Genomic DNA, 16,236 nt, shown 5'->3' on the forward strand with positions numbered 1-16,236 from the left:
CATCAGTCAGTCCTTCTCCTTTACGTGGTTCATTAGAAGAGATGAACTTTTGCTACAACAAAGGTTTCCAGATACTTCAAGGAATAAAACACAGCTTCAAATAACAACAAGGACTTGAAGTAGCAATGAAAGTGCAATGCATTTCTGTACTGTTTCTTGTGCCGTACGTGGGATGCCCTTATCACACAGCTGAATACCACCAATGACAATGGTATTTTTAGTATCTGAGTTTTGAACAGCATTTACTCCTAGCTGTTTTATCAGCAACTGGAGAACGGTTTTAATTTGTTCCCTTGCCCTGGAACACTTCACGGATCGGTCATATAGGACGTTTGGGGTACAAGTTTTGAGATCATGTCAGTCACCCAAGATTTGCTGATATCACCTGTGGTGCTGATGATGAATGCCAGGCCATTGGGTGGTATTAACATCACACAGCCTGCATTATCTCTTATCTTTCAATTGATTTACAAGATCTCAGGGCACATACGTATGAGAACTTCTGCACAGCTTTAGATTCACTGAAGAAGATTTTTAAAGGACAGGAAAAAGGAACATAAATCTGACCAAAATCTCTTCTCTTTCAAACGTGAATACAGTCTGAGCTTTTCTAAACTTCTCCTTTTCTACCTCTGTTAAGGGCTTATTTACGCATCCCAGCTCCAATAAACACCTAAACGTGAGCCTTTTAGTATACATCTTCATAACAGACACAGTTTCTAGAGTTTAGGTGATTAAATTTGAATTTACCTTCTGTATTCATAATGTGAGGGGAAAAAAACAACTAACAGAAGCACAAACACCTTTGCTTTTCTTCATGATGGAGACAGCATGATTGACAGAGAGGTTCTATCCAGCCAAACGCTAACGACCACAAAAGAATTCGAAATTACCTTCAAGATGTTTCATTCTTTAATCTAATTTTAATAATAATATTAACTTTTTTTATAACTTTTTTAATATTTTTATATATTTCTAATAATAACTTTTTTTCTCCCCCTGCAGGAGCACATTCTAACTTCCCCCTTAACTCACATTTACACTCTCTAGTCAATAGGCAAAACAGAAGTTACTGAAAGGCGAGTCTCCTCCATACCTTTAGTCTGAGAAGTCAGAGGCCAGTAGACCACAGGTCACATGATGACTTCTACAGGAATCTCAACCAAATCTGCTGTGCAAACAAGTAGTGCCTCTTTCCCAACAGCATATCTGTCATTTTCACTAACCACCTTTCTGAAGCTTAAAAGTCAAATATATCAGGAAAGGAACAACCAGGAAGAAAAGAGAGGTTTGCACTGTCTTTTAGGCAGAAACTCCTGAGACAGGAGTGTGAGTATCTTGTACTGCTTCATTCTGAAGTGTCTGAAATGGGAAGAAAAGGATCAGGATAAATATCCCCACATTTTTGGCCAGTGAGTTAATCAGCAATACATTCGGCCTGTATCACCTGCAGACCCAATCCTGTTCTCAGAATTACATAAAAAGCAGCTTCCAGACAGCAGCCTTGCTCATTTCTAAGCCATGCTGCTGTATCACTATGCCTCTGTGCTTGTATGCAGCAAGAGGTTCCCAAAGGCCAAAATCATATTTGAGAAGACTATTAGTTTTCTATATCACTCAGGTACATTCAGATTGACTCAGCTCTGAAAGCTTAATTGCTCATCTACACTTCTAAAGTTGTCTGAGCTGAATCAAATCAGCTAAATTGGTGCTAATGCTTAAGATCTTAACCCAACTTACTGTTAACTTTGTGATTTACCAACATAAATGTTAAACTATCTAAAGAGAATTGCACTGGCTTAGCTGTAATAGTACAAAAGACAGTTTATCTAAGGTTTTCTACTTCTGACAATCTTCTAACTTTACTTTAGAAAGTACTTCTCTGGATTAGAAAAAAAGCACAGAGCAAAATGACACAAATTAATACAACTTTTGTTGTAGTAAATGAATTTGTCAGGATATTCAATAAATTCATCAACAGAGAAAGTAAACTCCTTTTTCTTCTTTCTTGTAAGGAGTAACCCTCCTGGATGAGCAATGCTGCTTGTGAATAGGTCTAGACTTTACACAGCCACGGGTCACTAATTTAATTAGATTTCAAAGCAGCTATTCTACATTTACACTGAATACAATACTTCCTGTACCCTCCCTCGTACTGAGGAATAAAACAATCCCACAGAAGTTTACACCTCAATGCATGAGGAAACAACAACAAAGTGTACATGCAGTACCTCGAGTTACAGATTTGGTTTATATTGTTCAAGTTATTAGTAAAACCTTAACTACCTCATAAGTTATTTTTAGCAAGCAAAACAAAAGGTTTTCTCATTTCTAGTGAGATAGGATTCTCTTCGACCTGCTCTGTTCAGAACATGACTGCAGCAAGCCAGCCAACCTCACTGACCCACACCCTCCCATTAGTTTTTACCTAATTACAAAAATTAAATCAAGCTCATCTGAATGAATAAAATAAATTAAAAACATGAACTTTACCAGTAACAGTAGGAGCTTTCAGGGGAAGAGAAAGACAGAGCAGTAAGAGCATAGGAGACCTGCTGTGTATCAGTTTGGTCTTCTGAGCTTTCCTCCTTTCACTCAAAAACGGGCGCTGCAATTTTAATGATTCCTTTATTACATTTGTTACCCTCTGTTTTGGGCTCTGCAAGCTTACTGCTCTCATCATTTGAGCAATCCAAAGCTGCATGGACTAGTTCTTTGAGGAAATGTTGGGTTTTTTTCCCCTCATTAAGCCACGAGGGAATAATAATCAAGTTCACATTCTCTTCCAGGAGCTCACATAACGCTTCAAAGAATTACACGAGATAGGGGCAGTTACAGGAAGCGAAGCCATGCTAATAGAAAGGCCCATTTGCCTCCAGTTTCACCACCTATAAATGACCTGAAAAACAGTCACACTGCTACGTGTATGCTGTAATTCAGCAACGTGCAGGCAAAGCAAGAATGTCCTATAACAGTTATACTAACAATCCATGCAAACAAGCTGAGTTTGCTTCTAGTAGCAAATATTCTAGCTTCACACATCTTCCCAAAGCAGGGTAAAAATTCAGACTCGCTCCAGCTGCTGCATAAACTCTGTTGTGCTAGATTCTGCTGCAGGAAAAACAAATACCAGCTTGCACCAGTTATCAATTCTGCAGGCTTAATCAGTTATCAGGCTATAGACAGAGATTCCTTTGGATCTCAGACATAAATAAAACACTTAAGGTGTGTGATTCATTCCCTAAGCTGGCAATACAGTTCTTCCGTAGACAGCTATAGCCAGATGCTTTACATGCTGCATACACAGGTGAGAGTTTTGTGAAGAGCAGACATAATAATGCTTGTGCCAACATCTCTGGCAAGTCCAGTGCTTGGATCTTGTGAGCAGTACTCCCGCTTTACGTACAGCAAATTAACAGCAGTAAAAGGTGACACTCAAACAATGCAGTATTTCTGGAAATGTAACATCTACTTGGGCATAAAGATGTTCGAGGAACAAAGAAAACTGAAATTATAATAGACTGTTTACTCTCTTATGTTAACTAGTGTTAATGGCAATGAAACTAAAGCAATTAAAGAGTGCACAGAAATAGCACTCTAGTCATGCAGTCCTTGTTTTGATCTCTTGAGTCATCTTTCATTCTGATCTCATGATAACACTGCTGCACCACAACATGTATTCGTGATCTCACAATGGAAATTAAAAGTCAGTCGGAGCAAGATATCCAGCAGTTTTTAAGAAACGAAGAGAGCTGTATTATGGCTTCTAATGAGTCCTACTGCATTAGAAACTTTAGAATCTATGCTGTGATAAAAGAACAGACTTCTGTGGTATGAGATGTGAGGAAAAAAACTGTAATTATTTGAATGTCACTTAGAAATTTCCAGCACAGACAGCACTGGTGATGCACAAAATGTCTGTAAAAAAAACCCAACAACCCTGACCCAAACAACTGCATACACATACATATGTAAACAGGGGGCATAAAAGAAAGTAACAAGTGACTGAAGGTAATGCTTATTTTTATCTAGCTGCAAACAAAAAGCCAGTGTGCTCCTATCCTGAAAGACAGAAAAGCACAGAAAAACAAAGGAGTTTAGTGCAGAAAAAGATCACAGGCAAGAACAATAATAAAAATGTTAAATAAAGGAGGAAATAAACTGGACTGCATCTTTCCAAAAGCAGTGTACTTTGCTATTCTTGGTATGCATGGCATATGCATATTCTTAATATTCTTAGTATAACTAAGGGGTAAAGTAAGTCTGGGGAGTGGGTCCTTATCCTGCTTTGGAACACTGAAACTGAAAAACAATTCTGATGTTACTTCCTCAATTTTGGCCCCTTCTACTTAACCAAAGTGCTAAGTTATATCAGCAAGTACTGGTAAGACCATAGTACTCAGACAGAGCTCTAAACATCTCATCAAGCTACAGTGGAATAGCCCCGGCAAAGAGATACGACAAAGAAAAATGGACAAAATACAGGAACCAGAGGAAAAAAGCATGGCTGTATCATTTCCAGAGAATGTACCATCTTAAGATATTTGAGGATGGCCCCGAAACACCAGTGTCAGGGGCTACAACACACATACACAGAGCTTCCAGATGCTTGACAGAGCTGTCACTCAGACCAGATGAACTGCCAGAGCTGTGGTGAGAGAGCTGGAAGGAGAGCTGCAGGAATTAACAGGGAGATGAAAGCTGTCTTTAACACAATCCTTCTTTTACCTTCTCCTACCCTACCCCACAGCACTGTGTCTGAACAGTGCCAGCTCAAAACCATATATGCTGCATGAGCAAATTCACAGCTACTTCTGTTTACAGCAGTAGAAAAGATACACTGCAGTATTAGTTTTAACCACGGAGATGGCTTTATTGCTAATCTACCAGAAACTCATGTGGATCAAGTCAACTACATTGTACTGACTGTAGACAAGCTGGTAGAGGCATTATTGAAAGCACCGACCCATAGGGACCACCAGAGCGAGAACAGATTGGTAGCAAATTCTTATTTATTCACAGCACAAGGAAGAATGCTTCAGCAAAGACTCTCAAAGCAAAACACATCAATTAGTTAAGCCTACTCAAGTTTTGTGGCTATTTTAAAATTAACAGGGTTGAGTAAACTAGGGCATACAGACAAAGGGCCCTTGTCCTTGAAAGCATGCTGTGGGTGTGCTGAGAATTGTCTTTGTTGATCTCTATCTAAATGGATTTCAAGGTCTAATAATGAATCAATGAGTTGAGATGGTTTTCCCAGATTCCTGCTGCACTGTGGTCAGGCTATTACAATAACCTGGGTTTCAAATAGCGTCTTCCATCGCGCTGTTTTAGACTAACGGCTGTATTAAAGACTTCGCAGCGTTACTCCTTCTGTTATAGTTGACCTATCAACAGGAAGAACCATGAGGCTGAATACTGCATTATCTTTTCTACATACCCATATAACCATCTGCAAATTATATCAAGAACAGTGTAAACAAAACAATAAAAGCATGCTGGGTGTCAAATCTCAACTTACTGATATCTTCTATGGTACGTGTTCAAGAGATGCATGGATCATTTTACAGTTAGGAAGAACTTCATGATGAGAAATACTTCAGTCTCTCAAGTATGCAATGCTTTTTAAAAGTGAAGTGAGCATACCTGTTCCTTTACTGCTCCTTTTTTCAGTCTGTGCCACTTGCAGGACCTCAGCAGCTGCATCCCTTACTACTACATCTTCATTCTGCAGCAGGAGAACCACACATTTCCACATTGCAAGGGTATCAGAGAGACCTATAAATATTGACGGAGAAAAATCAGGATTCCATTTCTTACACACATTCAAAAAAATTATGGAGCAATGTCTGCACAGTTAAACATGACAAATTCAGTGAAACACTGAAACGGGGGCATGATAAATGCATTGGGAATACATTGGAAAGACAGCCAGAAATCAAAAATATTTTCTGCATATTTTAGTTAGGTGGTTGACTCAGCTTGGTTTAAAACAGTGGGTCACTCCATTCCAGATCCAGACCAAAGAATGGATAGCTCTGTATTGAACTTTAAAGTTCTGAGTGCTCTGAATTTTCTACGTTTCCTAGGAGCACATAATTCCTATTTGGTGAAAGTTTTGCTGCTGGAGATCCACCACCACACTGTGATCTGCCTGCGGGGGCTGCCAAAACGAGTTTGGTACGGATACAAGTTTTGCTCAATAGTGCCAGCCACAAATGCCATCACCCACAAGAAACATGGAACAAAGGATGACTAGATGAAGTGCAGAAGTCACAAGACTGTACTCATCTGTTTGCTGGGATACAATTAAGATGGAGTGACTTTTCAGCTTTCATTGAGCATTCTCATTAAAGGAATTCACTGGAACATCCCTTTTGGAGGCAGTTATTAGATACTATCACTTTCTGGTGATCACAGAGAACAACAAAGTGCCCGCTTCACTGCTGCACTGGTTTGTTTCAAACTCATTATCAACGGTTCTATCAGAGATTCGTATTACAAGGCTAGCCAGACAATTAAATATATTTCATTGCTTGGCCAAAATGAAATGCCTTAGGCTTAACTTCACAGGCAAAAGTATTCACATATTTCATACAACTTTCCTGTTTGGGAATAGCACAGAGTGTAATTATTTCAGAAAGAAATTGCTTTTTCCTAGCACAACGGACCTAATAATCTTGCACTGGCACAGTTGGAACCGAATAGATACTCCATTCTCTATTCAATGGCCAGCTTTCCCACCTAGACAAGCTGTTATCATACCTGCCAGTGAGGAGGATTCCTGCAAATGGATTTTCCAGGAAGACTTTCTCTGAACTCTTAAGCAACATGAAGGAGAAATGAGAGAAACCAGGACATACTGACTTTTGTTGGCCTTCCTCCTCTCATGAATGTACATCAAAGGGAGCTTGTTGGAAGGACTGATACACAGTTATGAAGAACTCCAGACTGACAGTTCTAGGTTGTACAGAGTACTAATTCTCCATCTTTCTTCCCTCAGAACAAAGAGCCAGTTTAGATGGCTTGTCCACTAACACCTTGGGAACTCTTATTTACTGTGGTAGATAAATGTTATTAGGGTATCTCCTGACCCCTTAGTCACAAAATCCCCTTAGTCTATGTTCCCAAAACAAATAAAAAAAGGGTTGGGGTTTCTAAAAAGAAAACAAAACCAAACAAAATCTCACCTCTTCTGTACAAGTGACCACAGAATTTCACATAACTTTGCTTCTCAGTCAGTCACACGGTTGAAACAGGCTATGAAGATTTTTGTTCGCTGGTTGTTTAGCTTTCTAAATACACAGTCTAATGCTAACTTAAATCATTATACCTCTTGTAACATAATGTGATCCAATTACTAATCATTTTCATTGTAGAACATGTTGTTCCTCATTTCTAGACCGAACACTTTTAATTTCAACATTCAGCAAACAGAGCTTTGTTTTGCCCACAGAGATAAACTAAAGTATGTCCACATCACCAACAGAATATGTCAGAAAGGTCTGGGTCAGAGAGGAAGCCAGTAAATCTGTGCAGACATGAACAGTGGCCTGCAGACATTACAGCACCTCACATTCTCCGCTGCAGAGTTATTGCAAGAAGCTCTACAACATGAGCTTTTTCTACCAGAATTTGAATACATTTGTAGTTCAAATAAGTAAATAATGTTTAGTATGTTCTCTTCGTAAATTAAATTTTCAGAATACCTTGTTTGATCTGTTTATGTACAAGCGGTGTACCTATATATGTACATAATACATTTTGAGTCACGTATTACTGGGTTTCATTAGTACAGATCCAGAATATTCAAACTACTCACCAAGTACAAGCTTCTCGCTGATCAGAAGTAATGACGTCACAGTTTTAAGTACTTCAGCAGCTGCTAACAGCATCTCTGTCTCCTGCTCATCTCCAGAAAAATAAATTATCTGTTGAACCCATTTTTTCAAGACCTCTTCTGAAATCTGAAAGCACAGAGCATACGGGAGGAGTAAGCTGTACTACCCCATGTTAATGGCCACTATCATGTTAAAATTCAGAAGTTGACTATGTCACAGTTAAGTCAGAATATTTTTTTTCATTATATCAGCATTCATAGGCAACTGTCTCATGGTGTCCCTTCACACTAGACTCACCAAGGACCACATAAGTCAGAACATCCTCACATCCTCAATTCTTCTATAAAAGAAAGCCCAAGATACATATTCTGGACTATAACAAAGAAAATCAATTCCAAAAAGCATCCTATGTGTAAACTGGCACACGTATCTGGAACGGCAGCAGTTAATTGTTGTAGGTATTTTGGCCACAATGCAGTGCTTTCTAAAGAGGTAGGTGAATGCAGCTGCATCTGTCTTGTCTAAAGATACTGGGGAGGAGTGATTTTTTAAAATGCAACTGCTGATGTAACATTGGCTCTGGTAGCATGTGCATTCAAAGTACAGAAGGAATCTCCACGGTGACTGATGTACAGTAAAGTTTGCTGTCCTGACAGCTGAAGAATTAAAAAAGAAATAAATAAACAGGAAAGAGAAAATTTCTAGTTAAAACAATATTCAGCTGCCATCTCTTGGGAAATATTTAGTTCTCAGAGACACACAGTAAGAAAACCACTGCTTAGTAATAACAGAACAAAGCTTTGACTCTTTTTGATGTGTAGCAATGGGTACAGTATTTTTTTGGAAGGAAATAAAATGCATTTTACCCATAAACGGAACAGTGCTTCCAAAACTTGTCAATTCTGATCTCCGCTGGAACAGTGGGGCCATAAGAGGGAATTAGTGCTAATTTCTACTGACAGCAAAGGAAGAGTTGGAGGCCCCTGCAAGAGCCATAGTCAGCCAAGGCGAAGGAGTCACAAGGGCAGGACTGGGTATTGGAACTGTGGGGGATGGCAGTTGGGTGCAGCCATTGACCAGCATGCTATGGCAATTAGAAGGACACTCCACAGAAATGAAATAGACTGGGATCTCACATGCAAACAGGAAAACAGCAGAAGCTCAACGTGGAAACACCTGGGCTATCTGCAACTATTTTTTTCCTTTCCTATTTGTTTTTCCCTAAACACACTGAAAACAATGGAGAAGTAAAAAAAGGTACAGAAGAGAAGCGGTGACAAGGTGAGCAGAGTTACAAGGCACAGCAGTGCACAAGGACTCATCAAGGGACAAATGAAGGCTTGCTTGTGCTCTGCTCACTGGGAGTGGTCCGTGTGTGTGCTTCAGCACAGCACAGGGACAGAGCCAGAGCATGTCCTACAGATTCTGTAATGGTCTAAGCAAAGTAAAATCCTCATCAGAGATTACAATTCCTCATATTTAAGCGGACACATGGATTATCTCAAGCAGAACCTCCTACAGATGCATAAACTGAATGTGAGTCCAAAGAAACTTAGATGAAAATCTCTCGGCATACCTGATCTTTTATAAAGCAGAAAGCACACTCCATACAGATGTCTTAGGTCTCCCATGATTTACATGCTTGTTAGAGGAAGTTGTTCTAGCATTACCACAGTTCAGATCGTGCCAGAATTTTTCACTAACTCCTCTTCATAAATTATTAGAAAACTTCACAGCAACAATTTGTTCCAAGTCTATTTGTGAACCCAAATTTATACGATTATTTTATTGTTTATGACTTGAAGTCCTTGCATTTTTTTGCCTTTTTTAAACAAAAGAATTAACAACATAATTCATTTTAATTTTTCCAATTCCTATGTGCAATTCCATGCCTTTTTTAATGAGACAGAAGATCGTACAACAATATTCATATTTCATACAATAAAAAAAAAGGCTGTAAGAAAAATAATCAAATACCATGAAGTATCATTTATACCTTTGAAAACATGAAAACAAAAATTGTCTAACATTAAAAGCTGCATTAGCACTGCTGTGTGCATATATATGTGACATCACAGAGTGGCAATTTTAAATCAAAACAAATCCAAGGCAGAAGCTGTGTTCATAACAATCTAAATTAAATAGTCGATAAACAGAGAACAGAGTCTTATTTTTACAAGGCTTATTATAGTTTTATTCAATTTGTGAGAGAAAATTCAATGAGAAACTACTCTCCTGCTGCCCCAGCAATCAGAAGCCAGAGGGAGTTGCACTGTAGGACATGGAATGAATTCAATACAGGTTCCTAATTGCTGCGGGCGTTTTTCTTTCCACATCAGAATGACTACTTTGGATGGTGTCAGAAGTTGAAATTAATACATCAAAAAAATTTACTCATGTATTTAGCTAGGAATTACTTTCAAAGGGCTATGCTGAGAGAATATTGGTGGAGGCCTCACCTCAGAATGCAGAACTGTGCTCAGCGAAGAAGACATTAAGCTAGCGAAGGTACAGTGGCAGAGGAGAACTTGAAATGTACAATCAAGAGAAACCACACTCCAGAACTACAATATGATTAGGCCACCCAGTTCCACTTACCTGCAGGTGGTTCTCTAGAAGATGTACAACCAACTTTGAGGCAAATTTGAAAGCCATGCTTTGAACTTCAGTGCTGAGAAGAGAAGGTGAAGAACATAGCAAAACAAAGCAGTTACTTCTGCCATCTTTTCTTCTCTAAAAGAAACACAGCCAACTCCTATTTCTTCCTGATTATCACCAATGGGCATTTTGCAAGCTGAGTGCTAAGTTTTACATTACTGATATTGATTATATTTAAGTTTTCAGTTAATATGCAAATGTAATATGCTCTTACTTCACCTCTCGTGTTTTTTTCTACCTACATACTTCCGATAGAGAAACAAATTTGGAAATGGAACTTGAGTCAAAGAAACCAGACATTATTTTAAATGATAAACAAAAGCATTCCTTCGAACTGGAGTTGCATTCATTCCAGGAATCTCTCTTCCACAGTTGCTAAAAATGTCACTAGTGCTCAATGCACCAACCACTGGCTCCTGAGCCTCCATCCTGCCCAGCAGGGTCTCAGAAGATGGTGCCTGTTACCATCCTGAAGAGGTTGGTCTCTCAGCAGGGAATGGCAACACTGAGCGCTAAGGTCTACTATTCAAATGATTTCCCTCTTCAATAGCACCAGCCAGAGTTATTTCACCACTTGTATCTAATTTCATTCCAGAAGTAAACACTGCACAGTATTATTTAAACCTGACAAATGTAGTGCAAATCAACTGCAAATATGCACTGCTATATCATGCTGTTCTACACTTTATATTCTAAATATTATACAGTGGTAACAGTGGGGCATGATTTTTATTTGACTTCAAAAAGAGACTACCACCACCAACAGAAATAGGCTCTCCATGCCTGTATATTTCACCACATTTGTCCATTCTTTTATGAATAGATGGACTCAGTAACTAATTAAGGGCATTAAATATTGGCATTTTCTGCTGACTCTGAGGAAGTAGTCTGATGAAGGACTGCTGTTTCAGTACACATACTCATGAAGGGAAGCACACAGTAAACACTTTGGTTTTTCTGCCAGCAAGTTCAAAGAGATGCTGTACATTTGAACTTAAGCTCAAATTCTCAATTTCTCTGAAATATATACTGCAATTTCAGAAGCCTGAAGAAGAACTGCCAGCCCTGTCCAGTCAGACTTCAGACATTGTGTAACTGGCTCTGAAGGTACAGTGGGAGACTAAATTTTCTTCTCTTACACACTCAAATCTTGTTCTGGATTCATACTCATGTCCTGATGTGAAAAACAGGCAACGTCAGCACTCAGAATATGCAGCTAATCTACAGAATGGAATATACTACATACATAAATTCAAGCCTAGTTGGATAGCCCACAATGCAGAAGAAACAAACCTTGTATTCAAGTAATCTTGTGAGGACCATTTAGGTCTAGGTTTTTAATTTCTAGAGTCAACCTTTTTTGCTAATCCAAGTGGAACTGGGTCTGACACTTCTACAGACTTTCAACAGATAAACCAGAACAGAACAAGTGGTACACTCACAATGAATTCATGTATGTTTGGATCCTCAACTCCAAGCATTATGGTGTTCCCTGCTTACCATTTGCAAAGAGCAATACTCACTGACTACCATCTAATAGCTGAAGTGAATTATAATTTCATGAACTGTATTGCCAGGCATTTATAACTTGAGGGCCTTTTCAATAATTCTGATCACATCTAACTTCTCCAAAAGTTCTCACTAAAAACATTCTTTTTCTCAAATTCAGCCGCTTACACTTTCCTACAGCATGAATTTTTAAGACAGCTCTAACACCAATCAATTGACATACAAACATTTTAAGTATTTTAAATAGAAGTATTTAAATGTGCATGGCAGACCATACCTGCTGGAGTTTTCCACAGTGTCCAAGCTCCAGGTTAAGAACTCATTGGGATTCATTTTTAAAGAGCATTCAGTCTTTGGGAGTACATTTCTGAGATCCATATTATAAAGAATTTCCAGCACCTGCACACACAATTCACAAAAAGTTTACAAAAAATCTCAGTGAACACATGCATTTGAGATCAATATCCCATTGACTTAAACCCCACTCTAAAAAGATTTTCCTGACAGTGCTAAAAAGGGAACACAGTTTTTACTCAGGAATATTTTGCAGAATTCCAGCACAGCTCAAAGAAAAAATTACACACAGTATTTAAAAAACATCATGCGTGCTTGAAACATACTTGTAAAACTCAAGAATATCATTTACTGAAAACATATTAAACATCAATAAAGTAGCACTCTCCTACCTTGTAAAAACACTCTAGATTCTTTTCCTTCAGAGCCATTGAAAGGAGAATGCTCTCCAAATCAACAAGTAAACACAGTACACCTCCTTCTTCTGCAGTCTGTTTGGCGTTCACTTTTTTCAGCCAGAGCAGTACTGCTTCCAGTGCAAGCAGACGTACTTCATGAAACTCATAGTGAAGGAGATGAACTATTGACATTGATGGCTTGGCTATTTTCACTGCAGCGGGTGAACTGCTACTCCGGATGTCAGCAGTTGAGGTCACTGACAGCACTGATATTACAAGTCTGGTGATGCTCTGAAGATACTGCACCAGTCCAGGTACTGCAGTCAAGTAGGGAAGACCTGTCACCAGTTCAGATTCTGAAATAACTCTGTTCATCTCTTCCCAAAACTCAAAAAATTGCATTCCTGAAATGAGAGTTAGTGAACTAAGTGTCAAGTCTGTTCATGTCTGAATACAAATAAATATGATAGACTTCTCTGAAAACTATGAATTGTTCAACATGTGACGAAAGCAACAAATGGAAACTAATGTAAACATACTTAAAAATACATGAAAAAATATATAGGCAGTTTGGAAAGACAAAAGACCCCAGAATACAAATACACAATGGTATTACCCTTGATAGAATAGCTCTAAAAGTGAAAGTGCTCTGTTATCCTACTGTGTTGCCATCAGGAGAAACAAGGACATGGACACCACCTGTGAGTCTACCCTTTGCATAGCTGCAGTCAGAAAAGGATACTACTCAGTTGTTCTCTCTGCGTAAATAGAACTGTCCTGTGTGTATTAACCTAAAGAATTTACAGATTAAAGAATTCCAGTATGCTTACCCTATGTCTATTAACTCTGAACAGTTAACACAGTTAAGAAAAAATGAATTGCACTGGAACCCATCTCATACATGAGGGCATTAACATTTTGGTCACTTGCACTGCTGCAAACTCCCCAGACTGCACAGCACTTTACCACATCATCACCTCTTGGAGTTAACAGGAAGGCCAGAGGTGTCTGCAGTGTCAGAGTGTTTCAGGCCCCAAGGACAGAGGCAATATTGACTCAAAATGAAAGAAAGAAACAACTGGCAGTTCTCTCTCACACGCAGACATTATGAGATCCTCACAACCCTTGAGTTCAATCATCTCCATTTTGAGCAGGAACAAGTAATTTTACAATATAAAATCCAAGACTTTTTTCCAGTTTAGATGTCTGCATAGCTTGTACTGAAACAAAACAAATATGCCATATCCCACAGAATTCAAATCCAAACGTGAAGTAGGGGACAGCCACAAAGAAAACCTCAAGCATAAAAAAGAACCATGCCGCTACTGGTGCTGGGGGAAGTTAGAAGTTTGTTTCTTCTATCAAAATGTGTTAAAGGTAAATAAGAAGATTAAAGCAAATTTGGCTACACTTCTTCAGTATCGACAAGGCATTTGATATAGCACAGAGTACTAACAAAGAGCCTATCTGAGTTTTACCAATAAATTCCAGAATGTGACACAAAGTTGCAATACAAATATGGAAATATGGGTTTATGTTTTGTTGCCCTTGAAGACACTTCCCTAATCCTTCTATTTGCAGTTAAATATCCTGCTCTTTCATATTCAAATTCTTTCAAAGCTATCTTAACATGTTTGACATTTACATAGAAACCTGGCGTGCTTCTGATTGTCTAGCATATAAGGCAGAAGCATTTTCTGAGTAACTCTGGACAAGCTTCAAAGAAACTTGGTATTTGAGAAAGATTTTCAGACCTATTACCTAACCCTCGGTTCTGTCATACGTGTTTTCACTATGGTGTCTTTTCAGAACAGGCTTGATGTAGTCAAAGAAACTGCACTATCACTGTGAGCTTCTGTCACAGCGTAATCCTCCAGATGACACAGATGGCTTCCATCTCATAACATGCAAATTTGTGTATTTTAGTTGCTACATTTTCCAAAACCCCTCCAAACAGACTGGCAATAAATACCAGCATTACAGCATAAACTAGTATTAATACCTATGTCACACGGCAAGTATCCGGCTGCCAGAATTCCCTAATTTCTAAACTGTCTGGTTGCCTTGGAGAGGGATTAGGCTGTGGTCCCAGTTATTTACTGTACAGCCTAACCTCACAGACAACAGTTTTAAAACAGAAGTACTCTGTTTCAGAGCTTCCTACCTGCTGCATTTTGGTGAAAGACAATTCCACTAGCTCAGCTGCCCTTAGCATGTACGTACTCCTCTGGTTTCCTGTCAGTGATGTTTAACACTGTGGTGCAAAGCAGTAACAGAAAAACATACAAATTGCAAGGGTCAGAGCTCTGTGACAAAGTAAAGAGGAGCAGCATTAGGTGGACAGAGATGATTTAAGGATGGGATGTGCGAATGTCCTTCATTTTGTTTGCGCCAACACTACCGACTTTGCTAGAGCCTGCAACGCTTCGGCAGCCCAACGGAGAAGTGATCCTTCCACCAAGGCCAGGAGCTTGCCATGCACTGAGTTTCAGATGTGATGCAATAAACCTTCACTTCAATTTTGTAAGGTCAGAATAACTTTGCTCTGTCTTCTCCTTTGGAGGGGAAAATCATTTTCATATAAAAACATGGCACTGCTCTCAGAAACACTAGTTAGCAAAGACTGCAGTGTAACACTTTTCTGCTACAGATCCTCTTTTTGTGTGTCAGCTGCTTTTCCTGGTTTGGAAGCTTTCTGGATGACTTCTGGTCTTCCTCAGTAATTAAGATTTGACAGCCTAATTCCCAGGGGGGCTCTTTAAATCTGGATGCCTTAACAGCATGACTGTCAGCACAGTACAATGGCCTGCATATTTGCCTAGCCTCAGAACCCCATAAAGTAAATCCTTCTACATTCACCTTGTGGTCTGCATGTTCTCCAAGACTTTTTCACACAAATACATACAGAAGGAAAGAAAAACCCTGTCCTATTACAATGCAGAGAAAATATTTCTGCTTTCAACTTTATCACTGAGAAATCTTTCCTGGCTTTCGTGTAAATGTTTTCTCTTCTGTTTAAGTAAACTCTTTTCTTTGGCTTATATCAAAATATCTGACTAAACTGAAAAACCACATTGGTTCCCAAAGTAAATGTCTGGCGCTGTTGTTAAAACACAGTAAAGACATACTTTTATTTACCAACAAAAAATTATTTTACAATTTCAACAACCAGCTGCTGTGAGAAGAAAGAACAAAGTCTGGCTGATCAACTGAGGATCCTGGCAACAAGCAGACTTATCCGGGAGGCTGAGAGATACAAATTAGCAAGAATTAAGAGGACTAATTTTTTTCCCTCCTTATGGATTGCCTCATCTTTGTAGGCCAGAAAGACCCTCTTCTAAGAGGGGATGCATCTTATCCAACCACTTGGTTCTCCTCACTATTGTGCACAAACATCTCACAGGCTCCCTCATTCCCTTTAGGTCAGCAACACTGAAATAAGCATCCATATCTTCAATACAAACAACAAATACTTAAGAAAGTAGGTCACTTCCTTAAAATACAGATTCCCTAAACTAGTTCATTGGGTTTTGTTT

At 38.9% G+C, this 16,236-nt stretch overlaps 1 protein-coding gene across 1 annotated transcript in view; it reads right to left on the reverse strand.

The window, feature by feature from the left end:
* Window positions 1–16,236, reverse strand: part of LOC136048193 (tRNA (32-2'-O)-methyltransferase regulator THADA-like) — a 129,107-nt gene that overhangs the window by 18,633 nt on the left and 94,238 nt on the right. Inside the window, exons 13-17 of the mRNA XM_065735692.1 lie at window positions 12,695–13,104; window positions 12,286–12,407; window positions 10,440–10,512; window positions 7,823–7,967; window positions 5,647–5,778 (exon numbers count right to left, since the gene is read on the reverse strand). Coding sequence (XP_065591764.1) covers window positions 5,647–5,778; window positions 7,823–7,967; window positions 10,440–10,512; window positions 12,286–12,407; window positions 12,695–13,104 — 882 coding nt within the window. The remainder of the gene's footprint in view (window positions 1–5,646; window positions 5,779–7,822; window positions 7,968–10,439; window positions 10,513–12,285; window positions 12,408–12,694; window positions 13,105–16,236) is intronic.

This window comes from Cyrtonyx montezumae, unplaced genomic scaffold (assembly GCF_038088225.1).
Source record: "Cyrtonyx montezumae isolate F1298 unplaced genomic scaffold, pur_monq_1.0 scaffold_0, whole genome shotgun sequence".
NCBI classification, from domain to species: Eukaryota; Metazoa; Chordata; class Aves; order Galliformes; family Odontophoridae; genus Cyrtonyx; species Cyrtonyx montezumae.